Source organism: Aptenodytes patagonicus, chromosome 13 (genome assembly GCF_965638725.1).
Source record: "Aptenodytes patagonicus chromosome 13, bAptPat1.pri.cur, whole genome shotgun sequence".
In the NCBI taxonomy this organism is placed as follows: domain Eukaryota; kingdom Metazoa; phylum Chordata; class Aves; order Sphenisciformes; family Spheniscidae; genus Aptenodytes; species Aptenodytes patagonicus.
Genome location: NC_134961.1, coordinates 15019354 through 15039438, shown reverse-complemented (window position 1 = coordinate 15039438; position 20085 = coordinate 15019354). Strand labels below are relative to the sequence as shown.

The window sequence follows — 20085 nt, the reverse complement described above, 5'->3', positions numbered from 1 at the left end:
CTGTAACTGGCCCAAACTTTGTGGTCAGCCTCCTAAAGATGCTGTAATAGTGATCGTTCATAGATTTTGTGCAGTAATTTACCAGTCTTAAAACATTTTAATTCATCATTCATCCAAGAACCTGAAAGTTATCTACAAATAAAAAGATTGTTGTTGCAGTTTTCCAGGAATAAAACTGGCCTAATATTAGGAAAATAACACTAATGGTTGGGAGGCAAATTGACAAAAGTATATTCCTAATTCTAGGCCACACGGTAGCCTAGCATGACTATATCTAATCAGCAGTCCTTGTACATACAACAAGAGTAAGTAAAAAAAATCAGTAAAATAGAAAGAAATCTTTATAGAATACAGCCTGAAAAATGCTTGGCAATTAAGGGAAAGTCTGCACCGTCAGGAAATACATTGGGATTGCAGGTATGGTGCTCCACAGCACCACAACCTCCCTTAGTGTGACCCAGAGATACTATCTGAGCTGGGGGGGACTCCATACCCGACAAAGGTATTCATCGGTAGAACATTCCTATTTCAAGCATCATAGGGGCTATTTGAAATTATTCTTTACAAGACTGGAGATGTAATGTGGGTCTTCATTTCTGCCTCTTGGAACATTCCTTATGTACCATCAAGCAATTTTTGGCACAAGATCTGAGTTTAACATAAAATAAATATTTGCAAACTTGTTTATTGATGGGTTTGTATATATTCGGTGTAAGTAGATACAATCTCTAAAGGCAGAAAAAGCCATCCTACGTAGGGACTTTCAGAAATTAAAAATTCCAATAACTAGTTTTGTACCTGAGAATAATGTAGAAATACTTGACCAAAGAGATACTAGAATTAGAAATAATATGACAATATTAATGAAAGCTCAATAGAAGATGTATAAGGATGATGTACTAGCCTTCTCCACTGACTGCAAGTATTAATAGCTATACTGGAATAACTCATTCATTATTATGCAGTAAAAATGTATTTCTCTCATAGTCACCCAGCACCCAGAATATAGTTGCAATAATCAAAAGATTTTGTGGTAACTAGAACAGTAGCTCCTTCTTCTGTAGCTGGTAATGGGAATGAAGTTTCACAGCCAGTCTGAGGTTTTACCAAGCCACAGTCACTGCAAGTGCATTCTTCCACTGAATACATTAATGTTTCCCTTTGAAATGAATGTCTAATTCCTTCTGTATTCACACTGCTTTCAGTATTAGCCTTGAGAATATTATTCAGCTCCACAGAAGAGTCTGTAAATATACATAAGTTAATTCAGTACATACATCATGCTATACCAGACATACAGTTATTAAAGATCCAAATTTCATTATGTTCCAACTATGTTCCTAACCTTAGTGAAAGTTTTAGGAGGTAGCTACGTATGATAATCTTTTGTTCTATGACAATATACCCCCTATACTTCAGGATAAGCATTTAAGTAATCTAACACATATTTTCTAATCAGTTATTATTTATTGGCTGAACACTCCATAAATATTAGTATTTGTAAAATGTAAAAATAACTTAATTTTTTTCACCTTCCCAAAATACACCACATCCGCTTCACAGGCTAGAATATTAAGTAAAATTATTTAATGTCTTATAAGATGGAAAGCTAATATTGAATGTGTATCTTCTACCTGGGTAGAATTCCTTTTGCGTTCAATGAGAAGAAGATGAAACCCTTATAAGGATCTTTTGCTACTGAGGATTCATAAATGATTTCTCAAACACCAGCAAGTAAGCCAGGTATGAATATGCAATAAAACAATCCTGACATGATCCAGAACCAACAAAGAGAGATTGCTGCTTTTACAAGTTATCATCTGGAAATTTTGTTCCCTAATAACTTTAATATCTTCATTGAGACTATTTGAGGAATACAAAACAATCTAACACAGACAGTTATCAGAATCTGAAATATAAATTATATGCAAAATTTATACATGGTAAGAGTAGCTAAAATGTACAATGATCTAAAATTATTTGATAAAGAATCTTATTTATTCACCTGTGTTTTTCAGTTTTTCTTTTAGTTGCTTTAGGTGCTTCCACTTAAACAAGACCATTAAGGTGAACAGAGTGAGCATTAAAATTAATCCTAAGCCCAAACAAATCCAAAGAACTCCACCTGAATCAGTACCTTATGAAATAAAATAGATGCATTAAATTAATTGTAAACAATAACCAATGAACAGTAAGCATGTCCAACACATAAAACTACTTCTACATCGAAGGAGCAATTTCTATTTCTATTGAGCGACAGCTCAAGTAAAGCTTGAGAGCTTTAAAACTTTACTCTTCTTCACACACATACTCATACAGGACACATTGCATACATCTTTAATATTTTTGAGCCCATATATTATTCTGATAAACTCTTTCCAGGTTTTAGATTTCTTTAAGTTTCTACGTTTACGATTCTATGTAAAATACAACATGAAAATGCCCAGCATAGCCACAAAGTATTGCAGAAATATTACTTACTGTTATCACAGTAGTTTTCACATGAAGGTGGTGGTGTACTAGAACATCGAAGATGACAAGGCTTACAAGAGAGCAGCAAATTATCAAAGTATTCATTTTTGGCGCAGTGTGCCATCAGGGTCAGTAATTACGAAACTGGAAAGCCACAGAAATTGTAAAAGAGTGAGGATCATCTACAAAGGGCTTTTCAGTTCTCAGTTTTAGCAAATCTAAGAACAGCTAGCAATAGTAGTTAGACTTCGATCATAGCTCCACTACATAGTATCATGTTAAATAAAAAGTATTTAACTCTGAAGTCCCCAAGGAATTACTGTTCCTTTTTGGGCAGTTCACAATTGTAGAAAAACTGAACAGCTGCACCAAGATAATTTTCAATGTAAATTTTGTCTGAAACAGAAAATGGTTATTTATAGAAGACATTTCTTGAACAGGTGCTAAACATTACAAAGCATAGAAAAGCAAGAAGATCTCCAAACAGGAGTTTATAATAATTGTTCTTGTCTTTAGAGTTTTGTGGGTTTTTTCATGGAGATGGGCTGCAGTAATTATGTTTTCCTGTAATATGCAAACTATGCAATGCTTACTTTTTGTTCTTTTTGTCCCAGTCCAAGGAGCATACGATGAAAAAACTAAGAGGCAGGAGGCATAGCAATAAGAAGATACAACCAATTCAGTTTCTAGGTTTGCCACTGACTCATTCTGCAACTTCAGACAACTTCCTTCGTACCTGTTTCCCTGGATGGACAATAATATTTAGAACACATAGATGATGAGAGAATTACTTTTTGTAAATGAATGGTTTTCTGATTTTAAATGAAATACTGTGAAAGTACAAGTTCAACAGTTACTTCATAATTGTGTTGTACAAAATACTTCTAAGACCTTCAGTTATAATGGAAAGACAAAATCTAGAGATTCAGTCACTGGGATATTGCTCCTCAATTCCAAATTAGCCTCATTTATCTAGTCTATTAGGTTTTGGTTGGCTTTTTTGCTTGGTTCATTTTGGCAGTTTTAGCTGTTTTTTTGCTTATAACGATAGTTATATGAGAAATTTAATAAGATTACATTCTAATTGTGAAAGAAGAGCTATATGAATATTTTACAATTTTGATTCAAAACATTATCTGCATTTTTTCCCTTATTTTTCCACAATGCAGAACTGTCACTGTACTAAAACTGCGGTACCCAGCATGGAAAAACAGGTGGGCCATAGATTTAATTCTTGTGGTAGAGTATATATGACACCTCCTTCCCAGCCAGGTGATGGGGCACACTGAGCATGCATAGATTTGTCTGTGGATATGCAGTGAGTGTAACATTTCTGAAAATGCATTTGATTTTCTCCCAGGAAAAAAAAGCTTCGATAACAGACTGCCACAATGAAAATAATTTACACAGCTTACTCATATCTTGACTTTTTAATCTAACAGAATTTATTTTAAATACAAAGTTAACCGGTAATATCTAGCAAGTTGCAATAGCTGCCTCTATCCAGTATCCCTGCCACAGATAGTTTAGAATTACAGGCTTATTTATAGTTAAATTTCTCCTTGACATAATTAAGTTAATTGCCTCTTTGACTACAGAAAGAGAAGAAAAATATTGTATAAGGAATTGTAATTTCATACCACATTACTATGTATGAGACTTATTTTCCCACAAAATGCACCATGTGGGAATACACAAACTGTTTTTAGTGGAATAGTCCAACAAAGCAATCTGTATTCTAGTCTCTAGTAGGTGGAACTGCTTATTGTGGCTTCTGCACTTGTTTCTATAGGCCAGGTGCACAGCTGTAGCCTTTCTGTTACGGGCTTTTCTCCCTGTTCAAGATTAGTGGATAAACAGGAATTGACAAAATCTGATTTAGATGTGACAAAAGAAAATACGGATACAGACCACGGGTGACACCAAAAAGTTCACCAGGAAGTCAATGCTGGTGCTGAAGTCGTAAAACTGGTTCTGACTTCCTTCATACGTTCACACTCTAGGGGAAGAAACCTAAGTTATCACTAGAATATCATTCCTATTTCTGATGAAGCACCATTTGGTAGCTTATGCATACAGTGATTTGAGCTTTTGCTTTTACGATGCTGCTTAACCTTTTCAATCATGGAGAGGACAATCACATTCTCAACTGTGATCTGAAGAAGGCAGATATTCATGAAAGTATCTTCATGGTATCCACAAGTATGATACAGATAAACTGGGTCCAATGCTTTAATCTTTTATCAGTATAATTCCATTGACTTCAGTAAAATGCTCTCTAATTTTACTTAAATTGAGTATTTTCCTGTGCCGCAACTTCCCATTGTTCTTGCATTTTTATATTCATATCTATAACTTGTACTTATACTTCCTTAGAAAGGAACCAGCTGACTAATTCTATAATAGTTTTCTACAGCTGGTTGCAACACTACACATCTGCAGGATAGGTACAGTCTACTGTAGTAAAATTCCTTATGAAATCAACAGATCTCAAATTCCAAAACTTTCAAACTATATCACAGCTGCTGAATGCTTCTAACATTATTTTAGTAGTCTAGGAAATCACGTGTGCACTGTAACAGATGAATGAACCAGTTCCTTAATCAGTTTCACACTTTTTTTTCTGGTTGTACTAGGAGTGTGGGGGAGGACTGCCTTTGTTTCAGCTGCTTTTATTACAGTTTTATTGCCTCATTTTTTTATGTACAATAATGACACTTTTTTTATTTTGACTTTTGACTGAATTGTGTAGGTGTACTTATTTCGAACACTGGCTTTCTTCAACAAAGTAGTTTTGCTAAATAGGTAGGTTTATAGCATTTTGGTATTAATTCACAGTTTCACAAAGAAGAAAAAGAAGTTCAGATTAACAGTGATGAGTATTTTTGCTGGGAGATAGCAAAATGCTGTTGTTAAATAGCGTGTAGAAATCCCAAATAGGCAACACAGATAATACTACGCTTGAACATTAATCAATGATTGATAAACTCCTTAAAGTTCAGTGTTGTTACCATGAAGAAAGAAACCTTGAAATGCTTGCTAGCGATAGGTTCTGTTAAACAGAACACCTTTATGTGCCATTTCAGGTCGTCTTCAGAATTTTTTTTAATGGAAGAGGGATTCTATTGAGATGTGTGTGACTTCTCCCATATGCGCCCACATTCTGTATCACTGACGAAAGAGTAAAAAACAATGCTTAGCACTCCAGAAGTCAACGCATGTAGTTCCTTTACTGTTTTCAAAAAAACAGGCCTAAAACAAAAATGCACACGGATATTTACAAGGTATCTTCAAAAGGTATTGGCTGAAGGAGGTAGCTTTCTTTGGAAAATGTTAGTCTAACTTTCTTGCATACCTGCATGGGTAATATTTATCTACTTCACAGGAACAGTACAAAGTAATTTTATTAAAATTTGCTAAGTGCTTCAATGACAATTATTAAACCCATGCAAAGTATGAGTTCATAGAATCATAGAATACCAGGTTGGAAGGGACCTCAAGGATCACCTGGTCCAACCTTTCTTGGCAAAAGCAGTCTAGACAAGATGGCCCAGCACACTGTCCAGCCGAATCTTAAAAGTGTTCGATGTTGTGGAATCCACTACTTCCCTGGGGAAATTATTCCAATGGCTGATTGTTCTCACTGTGAAAAATTTTCCTCTTGTGTCCAGCTGGAATGTCCCCAGGAGTAACTTGTACCCATTACCCCTCCTCTTTTCCATGCGACTCCTTGTGAAAAGGGAGTCTCCATCTTCTTTGTAGCCACCCTTTAAATACTGGAACATGGCGATAAGGTCTCCCTTAAGCCTTCTTTTCTCAAGGCTGAACAAACCCAGTTCTTTCAGCCTTTCCTCATATGGCAGGCTTCCCAGTCCTTGATCATCTTTGTGGCCCTTCTCTGGACCCTCTCCAGCCTGTCCACATCTTTTTTGTATAGCGGGGACCAAAACTGAACACAGTATTCCAGGTGTGGCCTGACAAGCACTGAGTAGAGTGGGATAATGACTTCATCTCTGCTGGTGATGCCCTTGTTGATGCAACCCAGCATCCTGTTGACTTTCTTCGCCACAGCAGCACACTGTTCAGTCATATTGAGCTTGCTATCCACCAGGACCCCCGGGTCCTTTTCCACAGAGCTGCTCCCCATCCAGGTAGATCCCAGCCTGTGCTGCACTCCCGGATTATGTTTTCCCAGGTGCAAGACCTTGCATTTGTCTTTGTTGAACTTTGTTATACACTCCTGCTCTACTTATTACTGTAATGTATCCTACAACTGATACCTATTTGATATGATATGGTACTATTCATAAAAACTGTGAAGAATGGGCTTAAAGAGAGAAATGTTGATCTAAAAGCAACAAAAGAAATAATAAGGTATGTCTAGAATGGGTATACACACTGCTTATAACATTGCTTCTCTATGCCCACCATTGCTGTACCCAAATATGATTTCTAAATTCCAGGGAAAATCTACTGAAGTCGTCAACACAACAACTATTTAAATTAAGGCTCGACAGTAAGAATACTTTCTCTGGTGCAGTTGATGCAGACATGGTTTCATCCCTGAAACTTATAAATTTCACTTCTGAAATGTAAAGTGACACCCTTAAAGAACCTTCTGGAAAGATGACCAGTTTTATAGCTCAGATTCTTCTGAGGTTCAAAAGGAAGTCTGAAATCAAACTTGAGGCTTCTGTGCTCTACTAAAGCAAAGAAAAATACATCATTGATAATTTACAGAAAAGATACATTCCAAAAGATACTATTATGCAACAGATGTGATGAATCTTTTCTAGAAAACCAGATGGCTCCCAAAACACTGCTCAAGAATTTTTCAAACAACTGTCTTAAATAACTCACATAAGTCTAAGGTAGCCTGGACTGGTCTGAATTTGTGTAGGATGGCCTGATGAAACAAAGAGTAAGTTCATGATGTGGACCTATGTTTTCCTTTCCAGATCATAGTATCTTTCTGGATGATCTGAAAAAAAAAAAAAAAAAAAAAGGAATACCATTTCAGTGAGGTGTAAGATACACTCTATTTCTAAGTTTGAAACACGTGATTAAATCAACATTGCTTTTTTCAAGCAGATTAAGAAGCTAACATTTGTGGAAAAGTAACTGAAGTCTTGATGTGTTCAGTAAAAAGAACCCATAGCTGCTGCTCTTACTGAGGGTGTCACTAGTAATACAAAGCAGTTCAGAGGGGTAGTGGAAGCAAGTAGACGATGGTAACTTTGTACAGTCTTATGTCCTCCAGGCAATGCACATTCTTCCCCTTTCCATAACCCTCTGCACATGCTTTGACAGAGCAACACTGACAGTAGTTCGGAAGAAATTGCATAGACCAGGTAATAATATTTAAAAAAAAAAAAAAAAAGATTCTCAAGGCATACTCAGTGCTGTTATGTGGAACATTTTTAAGATGATCTATTGATGCTACTCAAGTAGGTTCACCTTGAGGTAGAGATGCAACCCAGTAGATGTAACCCAAATATAAGACTTCTCAGAAAAATATTAGAGAAGTGTAAGACTTGACATTACTTTGTGAGACAATTAACAATGAAAGGAACTACAGGATATAACTCCTATTGTGGGTAGTATTATTATAGTCTTCACTACTACTTTATTTTTTTCTGTTAAATTCTTTCCTCTGTTTTCCTAGTCCAGAAGTCCATCTGTTTTTACTTATTGGCAATGGCTTTTCTTGTGTACGCAAAATACATCTCTCTCCAAAATAGCATGCTGTCATTGTACTTTAATACAGCCACTGTATGATATGCAGAAATGTTAATATTGTGATTCCTAAAATATTTTGTCACTCAAATGTAATGAGATATATTCTAAATCAGACTATTTTGGCACAAAGACAATTCATGTCTAATTAGTAAGACTGGTCTGTAGGTCACCAAAGATGTGGTTAGGTTATATACAGCTAAGCTGATTAAATGTCTTGGTGTTAGTGAAAGGGATAGTCCTGCTCTTCACTCTACAGTATGCTGAAGCACCAGGAAGGGCTCTAGGGCTTACCTGACCACATGGCAAGCAGCTTTAATTTGTTAATCCAGTCAGTTCATAGAGTTTTACTCCCTAGGGCCTGGAAAAGAAGGCCAGAAACAGAATAGAAAAAAAAGATAAACAGCTGATTACCTAGTGGGGATGTGAAACTAAGTCCACCACGGAAGTACAAATTTGGTGAACTAATGCACCAATGCCTTCATTTTAAAAGTCCTGTCAAACTCTAAGTACAGTAGAAATTAATTTGTGTCTAATCATTTGAGACTGTGTATATGGGATCATAAGATATCGTAAGCAGATACGCTTACACTCTCTATAACCAGTTGGCCAGAAACAGTTTTCCTATGTGGCTAGAGTTCAAACACATTTATCATAAGACACAGAAGTAAGTACAAAGAAGTCTCATCTTTTCAGTCAAATTCTAGGGAACCTCCCCTCAAGTAAAAGGCTAAATACAGCTCATTTCATCAGAGCTCTGAAGAATACAGCTGTCTCTTATAATGATAGTAGTCCAACCATAGGAGGAAAATTATTTCCCAAAGCTTACAGCCTTTAAACGAATTTTTTTGATAGATGTGCCCCAAAACACAAACCCTTGATTATTAAGCAATACATTTTTCACACATGGAAAACTGGGGAGCAATGATAGTAAAGGGTGTCTAATGTGTCATTCATATAAACAACCACCATACAAGTCACAGTCTTTTCTCCTTAGCTATATATAGTTTTATTGATGTATGTAATGACAAAACAGAGGCAACAAATGGTAGAAAAACTATGAGGAATTACAGTTGTCGTGGCCTGTTGCCTTTGTTTTCTGCACATCCTAACATTCAAAAGTCCTACTTCTCAAGGGTCTGAAAGCAAGCATATAATCAGAAGATCTCGATAAGCAATGATTCCCAGTGACAGACCTTGGTACACATCTAAAACACATTATTTCAAAATCTATGTCCTGTGGTTCACCCGCTGTTTTCACTGACTACATGAGATTCCCCAGAACTTCTGAAGACAAGTATTTATAGAGCAGGTTTGAAATTACATTTTGGGGGACCATTTCTTATCTGCCCATGCTTCTAAAAAGCATACTACAAATATTTTTTCTCAAAACAGAAATTAATCCAACATAACTGTTTTTCTATTCAGTAAAACACTGTGTTGTTCACTCTCTAAAACAAGTGTCAAACCGTGCCAGAAAAAGTTAACTCATTCAGCAGAGGATTATTTGGTGCAGTGCGCAGAAAATGTATTTGTTAGTTATTATGTAGATGGGTGACAGCACTTGCAATAAAACAGATTTAGGGAAATGATGTGCTACAGGAGTAAGGAAGACATTTTCTACCTTAACAAGATTCTTGTGCAACCTTTATTTTTGAATAATTTTGATAGGAGGAAGTTAATATTAAAAAAAAAACCCAACCCTTTAAGCACTTTGTTGGGAGAAGTGTACTATACCAGCTGGCTTTAATATGAGAGATGTAATACCTGAATTCAGAAGCTGTTTATAAAGTAGAATATTGGCTTCAGCCAACCATTGAAACAAAAATCGGAAGCATTAAGAATAAATTCATTAAGTGATTTTAAGATAAGGATATTGTTACATAGAAACTGTAGTTATGTTATGTTAATAATTTATCCACTGCCTTGCATAATACACATTAAATCCTCTAAGTGGCACACTATTTTGTTATGAGTAACTGTGCGCACACACGCAAAAAAAAATGTCTGAGATGACTGGATACTGATGGTTCTCCTACAGTGATATTTGCCTTTAGGGAATAATAAATACATGGCTTATTTACCAGTGAAGTTACATTTCAGCTTTTTATCAGTTATGGGATTTACAGGGCTTGAATTGGCTTTCCACATAGAGGTTACATGTTGATACTAATAAATGCTTTCTCCTTGTCACTTGATTTTGCTCCAAAAGGATGACAGAAATCAGTAGAGTTGTACAAAGTAAAGGATTTATCAAATATAATAATCAGTCATTTAACTGTAAATCCACAGTGTGTTGCCAGAGAGGTATTTCTGCAGTTACATTACTGTAACTTAAGTTCAAAAACTCCACAAGATATCCTCCAAGAATAATATAATTCAGACAAGTTAAGCTGGACTGCTGGAGTTGACATCATTACGGAGAGTAATGGGAAATAAATTTAAGAAGAAAAGTGTCAACTGCAGAAACAATAGAAAAAAGAAAAGGAAAACCAATTCTCAGGTTTGCTTCTAAAATGTTTCAGTCTGACTCAAGAGTGACACCCAGGGACAATTTATAAAGACCAGCATGAAATATACTTCTTTGCTCTCCTAATGTGATTATCGACCACTGACAACTCCTCTCTGAACTTCAAATCTACATCTGGAAGCAGTAAAACATCTATTTGTTGTTCAGAAGAATAATTTTAGCATACTGTCAATTCTACTAGGATATCAAACTGCTGAACAGGATTTCAAGAAATCAAATAATTTTTACTGATGAAGGGAGTACAGGTAGGTAACAGCACAGCACAGAACAGGAGGTAGTTATTTTGGAGCTGTACACACACTCTAGATTTACAACCTTCTATCATGTGAGCAGAAGACCTAGAGTTACACGCCGCTTTGGCAGAATATGGGCATACCAAGCACTGAGCATCCAGCCAGAGCATTTCCTGCCATGAACCCAAATTTGACTGTTGATTTCCTTAAACAGCTGGAGAAGCCTAAGACTTGCAGAAATCCTTGTCAGTACCCATTTTTAACGTGTTAAATCGGTATTACTTATATGACAGAATTTAGTCACCTGAAAAAGGTAAGGAGAAGTTTATCTTTCACTATTTAATTTGAAAAAAGCTAGTTTGAGTTTCAACACTGAAATAATAAAATGAAAACTCTGAATGGAAAACCGAAGAAAGTGATACTATTATGTCAATAATTAAACATAAAGATTGAAATTCATCTCTCACAGAACAGTAGCTTAAGGTCTATTTACCACACATAACTTCAACAACAAAGCTTTGTTCTGACGCTGCTTTGGGGTTTCTCTGTTCATGCTTGTGCCAGCTTTTTTGCCTGACTACTTCAGAAATTCTGCTGGCATAATTACATAGCACTTATCAAGAGAAAGAGGGTTTTCTGCTAGGACTATTACATTCCCTTCACAAACAACATTAGCTAGGCTGACAAAGGAATTCTTCTGGCTGTATAGTTGCTTCTACATTGGTCGTTTTGTGCTGGCACAGCTCTTCCGCGTAGCACATGTATTTTTTTTTTCCACTCACTAAGGCAACTGACCTACACTGTCAAGTGTTATAGTACAGGCTTGGTCTGAGTCCTCTCCAATTCTCTAAAGCTATTTACAGAAAAAATCGAAAGAAAAAAGTCCCTTATAAATCACCTCATCAGAACAATCCTAAAAATTGGAGATATCAGTGTACATACAAAAAACCACCACTTTTTCTTCCCAAAATTTACTGCACTTCAAGGAGTAGCAGTCTTACAATCAGTTATCTCCTAAAAAAGCGTTAAAGCTTTCTGAAATGGTTATTTTCAGTAATCCATATTTTGTTAAGTGTATGCTTTAACTGTATGGCTGGGAGGAGATAAGCTGTTCTAGGAATGGGGTACACACTGCTAATAAACAAAAGGAAGGGGTTATTAAAGGATTCATTAATTAACTTTTACAAGCTGCACAGAACAATGCTCTTTTTAGACACAATATTGTTTAATGTTATTTGGGCACAGTGCAAAATCAAGAACAATGGAGATCTTGCCTATTTGGTTCAGCACATTTTAATTAGACCACTGCTTTGAAAAGAGTGATGTTGCTGTTGCTACATCTCGTATTTCCAAAAAAGATTAAAGAACAAAACAACTGAAGAGAAAAAAGTTCCTTAAAAATAGTAATTAAAATAACAATAGTATAAACATTGTCAACTAAATCTCAGACAACTTCTGTATCCCTTACTACGTTCTAAGTTTACTTAGCTAGGAACCAAGTTACGGAAAAGATTAAGTGCATAGCACAGAAAAGCAGTGTTAATAGACTATAAACCCTCTGGGGAAAGAAGATACCTTTTCATTTGTCTGACGTTCCACATGTGCCAACATAGTTATGTAACTACTAAGGAAAATGCAGAAAACAATAATTGCGCAAGCAAGTTTGGATTAAGCTAATACTTGTTAGCATGCCAGTGACATTTTTATGTTGGTGCAATAGTCCTTACAGAACGTAAACTTAACTTTTTTCTTCATTTCTTAATGTAAACACTTATATTTTGTGTTGGAAAAATAATCTTCCACATACTATTATTTTAGTGACTTTGCAGATGGACAAAAACTAAAACTAATCAGTGGTATAATGCCAACAGAAGTAATGGAGTTACAACAAAAATAAATGTTCATGAACACCTATGAATGATGTGAAGTTCTTGGCATACACTAAAGTCTAACAAGAATTTTTCTTTTGATAATTTTAACCAAATTCTCTAGCCATTCAGTGTTTGTGGACAAGTTTAGGTAACACACAATTACTTTATTTGAAATTCCCATGTACAGCATCACAGTGCCAATATGTGTTCTCTCTCAAGACAGGAGGGAAATTGTAATTGATTTAGCCATCCCTATTCCAGAATAATTCCCCATGCAAATGGCTTTCTCTGGAATAAAAATACCAGCACAGAATAATTCTGGAGTAATTAGTCCTATTTAGAAGCAAGCTCACTATTTCATTCTCACCATTTCATAATGAAGTAATTATTTTCTGCAACAATGTTAACTAGCTATAGAAGAACAGCTTTAAAAATCCATTGATACAGTTATACTTTTGTCATACCAATAATGCCATTTTGCTTTAGACATTACCAAAACTAAAATCTTAAGGGATCTCTAATGGATAAAATGCTCCCTCAACTGGAATTCTGGAGAACTAAGAAGGGGAAAAGAAAGCACATGAAAATCCCACATGGAACTACTTTTCTAGTGGGAGCTGTCTGCTCCCTGGAGACTGACAGCCAGCATGTAAATCTTTCCATATGAAACCTAAGTGTTGTAAAACTCTTACCACATGTATAAGGCAGGAGATCTGACCTAGCGATGTTATGGAACCCAACAGTGGACATGGCAACGCTGAGCTTCTCCATGTCAGGGAGTCACTGCAGTAAGAAAGGGTGTGAATAAACAGCGTGTTACATACCCTGCATTAACACCCTGTATTGATATTCTCAGTGCTAAGTTCAACATTTTCATTATCTCACAAAAACATTCTTTATTAACACCGTCTAGAAAAATTACATGAGGTATAGCTAAATTCCGTTTGACAGTGGGGACTCGCCTTCTGCATCTGCGTTATACTGTAAGCCCCACTTTAAACGCTAGCCACTCTTTCTGCATTTCTTTACTTCTCTATCAAGCTACAAGACTAACAATTTGATGGTATCCGGGATTGCAAATTCTCTCTGTTACTTGTTTCCTGCCAGAACAACACTAGCTTACAGCCAGTGGAAGAACATCTCCTGAGGATCTGGCACTTAAAAGTTACCATTGTTGCTCAGGTCAGCATCCCAGCCCTGAGATTCTCAAATTTATCTCGGGTCACAGGGAGCAAAAATATCCTCTGTTTCCATTTATCTCTTCCAGAGAATCTATGTATCTTAGGCTTCTAATATTTACTTTCCATATCCAACAGATTTATAGGTGAAAACAAATTTACTCTAACGAAGCAGAAGGTTAATTTTCTAATCAAAATGTTGCTAATCAAGATGAAAGCATAAGAACAGTTGAACAGAGGTCTGGATTGTACTTAACAGGATTTATTTTCAGCTGCTTCAGTATCTTAACTGACACGATGCCTCCTCCCACCTATCCTACACCTGGCTTTCAGATCTCTAAAACCACACAGTCTCTGCCTTTCTTCAAAACAGATTCCCTCCTGCCTCTAACCTTCCCAATCCTAACTCAGTCACTGTATACATCGTTAAAGTGATCTCATTTTTCCCTTCCTTGGATGCGCGTTCTTTGCTCAGCACATTCCTTCCACATTAAGCAATCCTTCTGCTATTTACAAGATTTCCAGCTGTCATAAGGTTCATAAACTATGTATGGATTCTTCACAATGTGCATACCTAAACCCCCATCTTTGTTTATTTTGAGCTTTGACAGAAAAAAAAACCACACATAACAAACAGTTTTGATAGCAAAACTACTTACCTAAACCACCCTCCCCCTACTATTTTTCAGTCGGGAGGCTCATGGTATCAAAACCACAGAAGAAATTCTGTCTAAGGAGTAAACTGCAAAGACTGCTCATTCAAAGAGAGGCACCTTGAACAATAAACTAGCTAGCACCCAACTTAGATTTTTCAAATCTGAACAACAGGCTAACCAAGCAATAGATCACACAGCTGAGAACTCTGAGCCTCCGATTAAAGTCACCTGAAAAAAAAGGATGGCACTTGTAAAAAAGAAGACCTTTCAGTCTTTATTTCTAGAGATATACAAGAGAAAGAAAGGTTGTGTATACATACAGAAATGAGAGATCCATAACTACCTTGGAAAATAATGAGCTGAGCCTATGAAGTATTTGAGAGGTAAGGAGACGGACACAGAGAATTATAAACTGGTGTTTTGGTGTATGGATCTATGCATTTCTTTCGCTATCTAAAGTAAAAACAATTAATTTTATGCCCTTTTTGAAGTCTGCAGTATGTGCTTTAACTGCTCCAAAAGAAAGGCTTTAACTCTAGATTGGAGACCTCAAAAAGAAGAATCCAGCTCAGAAGCACTCATCACCAATCCACAATGAAACGTGTAAGAGTTAAGTTGCTAAATTCCTTTGAGGATGCCCCTTTGCAAGCTTGGAGTAATTCTACAACTGGACTGTGGAAGAAAGCTTATGCTATAGTGCTACATTTGGAAAACCAAAGACTTTTTTTTTACTCTCTTCCAATCAAATAGCTTAAAATACATTAATGTAAGACAACACAAATACAGTCATTATGTGAGTGTCCAGCAGAGGGAGAGTAATAGGTCAGAAACAGTATTTGTTAAATAGCAGAGTTAGAACAAACAAATCAGTGAAAAGATGTTTCCAGGTCAAGATATCTTAGTTTGGATTATACATGGTCTTGCGCAAATATAAAAGCCTCTTTATAATTCACTTATGCTTCCAGGAACAACAGCAAAGCTTAGAATAGACTTGGCTCTTGAAAAAGCCATCATGCTGAAATATAGTGTGTTTTTTGTTCTCTAGTTCTCAGCTACATCTCCACAGACTACCTGGAAAGAGAATTTGCCAGAGTTTAAGAATATTAATTTATAATCTCCTGGCACCTAATCAAACTTAAACTAGTTCAGTAGTTTCAGTTCTGTGTCAGGCCTCATTAATATTATGAAAGGTATGTAGAAAAACTCTTACACAGCCTTCCTTCAAGAAAGGTGTATCACTTGTACTTAGGTACAGCCTTAATTCATATTGTCCACAAAATCTTTCTGGACTCATTTAACCCCACCTGCTTCTTCTAAGTAATGCTAGAATTAATTTCTAGAACGTCTTTTGAGATTGTTCCTTCACATAAGCCTTAGATAAAGAGCTATGCTTCTAGAATGGCACTTTCATAGCTGAGCAGTTTCCTATATTTTTCTTTTAATAATTTACCTTGTAGCTCTTGTCTTTTCTTCCTCTTAGGTAAATAACTTGTTCTTTTGGCTTTGTTTTTAAAGGCTCATTCTGACTTCAAAGCAATTCTAAATATCAGGCTACTCATTTAAGTGCATAATTAATGCACACATTTGAATACCTTTACATTTCAGGGCATGACTCACAGTTGAATTTCAGCTTGCTACCACACTAGAAAGGGAAGTCTTATTCCATTCCTGCTCCTCCCAATATCAGCCAAATGCTTTCATTCCCATTTTGCAGCAGCTCAGGAACTTATCTGATCTCAAGGTAAACTGAGTCAATTCACTCATAACCCAGCACTCTAAAACCACTCTCCTTCCCCCTTAGACTGCTGCTATTTTATGGAGTTGGTGGTGAGCCGTTAACTGCTTGAAGCTGTTAACCTGTTTGAAGCCTTCTAGCGAAATATATCTTTCTTTTCTGCTTCAGTTCACATAACTAAAACATTGGTATTTCACAGGTATATCTGCTAGGGTGTAAAGTGCTTGTGAGAACCTTGGATGAAAGTTACTACTAAAGCACAGAATACTACTCCTAATATCATATGAATGAGGACCTCCATTTCATTGCTATAGGGTTGACTTATCACAGGCTGCAAACTAGTGGTGAAGCTACCTTGAGATAGTTTAATATGTGAATAGCTTGGTCTCACTAAAAAAGAAGTCCTGTTCCCCATTCTTACTTTATACCAGCTCTGGCATTTGTCAAACACCTCTTAAGAGTTGATTCATCTCAGTAACCCAGGAGGAAAAAGAAAGTGGATTGTTCTGTAGCTAAATTTAATGAGATAGACTGACTCAGCAAAGGGTCTAACGAGCTAGAAGGCAGTGCAAGGATGGGTAGAACTGTCACTGTGGGGGAGACAGTTTCTCTGCACCCCAGTCCCCACATGTTAACCCTGAGGTGGTCCAGCCTCTTCTTTTCTAAGCAGTGCTTTGACAATTTAAGTCAGCCATGATGTGATGATGGATTTATATGGGTGGTTCTCAATAAGAAAATCTTTTTAGTATTTATTAAATGAAGAGCTAGTATATTAATTCTAAACATTTTGATGCAAAAGATTTAAACAAGAAAAGCTTTTATAATGCTTTAAAACCTCAAGAGAACATGACCATTTACATTCCAGTAGATATTTTGCCAGAAAACTATCATGATTCCGCTTAGGTTTTGTTTTGAGTACCAGCTGTTCGTAAGTGGAAAAACAAACTACTAGCCCTGTTAAAAATTTAGTGTTTGAGTTTACACAATTCCTATGTGCGACACAGCCTGCAAAACAGGTCTGTACACTCTGACGGACATCTGGCATCTTCTGAAATTCTGTGGACTAATTGTTTATATGCTAGCAAGTACCTAGGGAATAAGTACCTGTCAAGGAAAGAAGGAATGTTGGGTAACACAAGTAATTCTTTTCCTCTGAAATCAGTAGTAATACACACTTCCATACCTCTGATCAAACACATATTTGGCCCCACTCCCTGCACCACCACCACCACCACCACCACCACCCCCTCCCCCCCAAAAAAAATTATCACAACTCAGTACTTTAGGAGCTGGCAGAATGAAGCTCCATTTCAAAAACCTTCAAGAAGCCTTTTTAAGGAATGCCAAAGTGTATTTAAGAATTGCTGCCTACATGTTCTGTGTGCTGGTAATCTTAATTGCTCTGAAAATATAGCACCTGCCTCCAGTTAAGCCTTTCCTGACTTTTAGGCTGTGTTAAGGCTCAAACAAAAAACAAGCTTGCAATACAGCATTGCAGTCATTATAAATCTGAGCTATTAAATGCTCATAATGACGGTAAAAAGTGTACAATAACAAGCCACTCTGTCAGCAGAATTCATGAAGCTTGGTTTCCACTGGATTTTTATCTATTATTCAACAGTAGTAACGCATGAGCTCCTTTGTTCCAAAATACCAAAAGGTATTACTTTGTTTCCATACTAAATGAAACATATCAGATACCTACTGGTTAATAAATGTCACCTAACAAGCAAAGGTTAGTATTTAAAACAAAACAAAAAAAACAAAACAAAAAAAACTTTAGTAAGTGGAGAGGGCTATATTGAGGTGTTCCTATGATACTAGTTGCTTAGGAAACTTATTTCTTACTCCTGTAGCTTTACTTCTGCTTCCTCCATTCCCCTGACAAAAAAGGATCATATCCTATTCCTGCTTCTATCCCAGCCCTCAGTGGGACTGCATATACATTTTTTTTAACAGAAGAATGATTGCCACACACAGCTGAGAAACTTACTTGAAGTTTAACAAAACTCTAAATATTACAACAGTAACACAGGTGAGAATCTTCCTTAATTATACTCAGCTTTGAGCAATAGAGGCCCTGGCAATGTGTGTCTGAAAACTGGAAAGGAACTCTGCACCAGAGAATAACCAGAGAGTGGCTTTCACAAGGTCTTTAAAACTCATTCTTTAGGCTCTGGTGAGGGTAAGCTCTTGGTGCTTGAAGGGAAGACTTCCAATTTATAGTCTTTCACTGTGAATTACACTTTTTTTTTTCTTTCAAAACAAATTATCTGTGGTGTTAGTGGGGATTTTTTTTTTTTTCTTACTTTTATAAGTGCTGCCCTGTACACTAGTGTTTTCCCTGAATATGATCAGTTGGAAGCATATTTTTCCATTAACACATATGCATTACCTGCCACATAGAATTTTTTGCTTGTCAAGGGTGTACATGTTGCTGCTGGTGTGCAGCCAGAAACCACCTGGTTCTTGTGTCAGGATTATGTTACATAAATGCCACTTCAGGAGAGTTTGCGTAGTTCTCCAACCAAAACTGCATCGTATTTTGTACTGAATGGAGATCTTTACATTTTAGTTCTAAGCCTGTCTGCTTTCAAAACAACTCCATAACCTGCCCTACAGTGTTCTAATATAAATAATGCTGCAGATGACTCAGTCAAGCACTCGCTCCATCTAGTTATAAACACTTACGCTGAACCTCCCAAGATGAAATGCTGCCACAGCCATGTGCAGCCTACTAACCAAAATCTACTCACTTCCCCTCTGTTCCTCCCCGTCTCTTACAAATATACTGAATTTTAAGTAATGTTTTTTGGGTTTGTTTGTTTTGGGGTTTTTTTTAATAAGTTCTAACAGTCAAGGGCCTCAGTACTTGACAAGTCCTACTGAATTTGGCTTAACTGGATTTTTTTTTAATTATAATAACCAAGTCAAAGTGTACTGTAGAATTGCCAAAATTGGAACTTCTAATACATCCTGTCAATTTACGGCTGAACACGTACAGAACATTCGCTCTCCCCTCACGTGAGTGCAGGTGCGCTCACAAATCTTCATTTGGGAGGTTTACTGACCCAACACACGTCACTGTATTGCCACTCTGCGCCTACGCTTTCTAGGACTAGGTAGGTGCAATTTTGCATAGATAAAAGCTAAAACGAGTACGTCTTCACCTGACTCCAGACGGGACGCGGGAAATCCAGTGAGGTGACACCCCGCGCCGGGCCCGCTCTCCTCAGCGCCGCCGCGCACCCCCGCGGGACGGGCTGGAGCACCGGTGGCGACGGGCGCAGGCGGCCCCTAGGAGCGCCCGGGACGGGCTCATCTCCCCCAGCGAGGCAGCGTCCCGCACAGCTGCTGCCCGTCCCCGTCTGAAACGACCGTCGTGTGGGATGAGGGAACGGGGAGCAGCCATCCGGCGACGCCGTCCCCTCGCAGCCTTTGCGAACTGCACTTCCCAGAGACCTGCGGGGCAAGACACAAGCGCCGCCTGAGGGAACGCTGGCGCCTGGCCTGCTGGGACGGGTAGTTGTTGTCCCGCCTGAGGCGTTCGCGCCAACTACATATCCCGTCTCCCCCCCCGAAATTGGAGGCGGAGACGGCAGAAACGAAAGGCGAGTGCAAAGGCTGACAGGAATTGTAGTTTCTTAATACGCAGAAACCGCAGGCAACTACAT

General features: G+C 37.3%; 1 protein-coding gene across 4 annotated transcripts; it reads right to left on the bottom strand.

The window, feature by feature from the left end:
- Window positions 1-88: 88 nt before the first annotated feature.
- Window positions 89-19849, bottom strand: TNFRSF17 (TNF receptor superfamily member 17). Of its 4 annotated transcripts, XM_076351072.1 has the most exons (8): window positions 19582-19849; window positions 13535-13625; window positions 8503-8569; window positions 7333-7453; window positions 3066-3216; window positions 2482-2616; window positions 2006-2137; window positions 89-1244 (listed from the first exon to the last, which is right to left on the bottom strand). In XM_076351072.1, the coding sequence occupies exons 6-8, from the start codon at window positions 2594-2596 to the stop codon at window positions 988-990; spliced, it is 504 nt and encodes a 167-aa protein (XP_076207187.1). In that variant the 5' UTR covers window positions 2597-2616; window positions 3066-3216; window positions 7333-7453; window positions 8503-8569; window positions 13535-13625; window positions 19582-19849; the 3' UTR covers window positions 89-987. The 4 variants fall into 4 exon arrangements, with proteins under 4 accessions (XP_076207187.1, XP_076207186.1, XP_076207188.1 ...); XM_076351071.1 differs by lacking the exon at window positions 8503-8569; XM_076351073.1 differs by lacking the exon at window positions 13535-13625.
- Between the last annotated feature and the right edge of the window lie 236 nt (window positions 19850-20085).

What these genes read in the sequence shown, in the direction of transcription:
- TNFRSF17 (XM_076351072.1), bottom strand. Translation starts at nt 2,596, where the DNA reads ATGGCACACTGCGCCAAAAATGAATACTTTGATAATTTGCTGCTCTCT. An exon ending in TGAAAACTACTGTGATAACA is followed by an intron (nt 2,138 to 2,481) that starts GTAAGTAATATT and finishes TTATTTCATAAG; the next exon opens with GTACTGATTCAGGTGGAGTT. An exon ending in AGAAAAACTGAAAAACACAG is followed by an intron (nt 1,245 to 2,005) that starts GTGAATAAATAA and finishes GTATATTTACAG; the next exon opens with ACTCTTCTGTGGAGCTGAAT.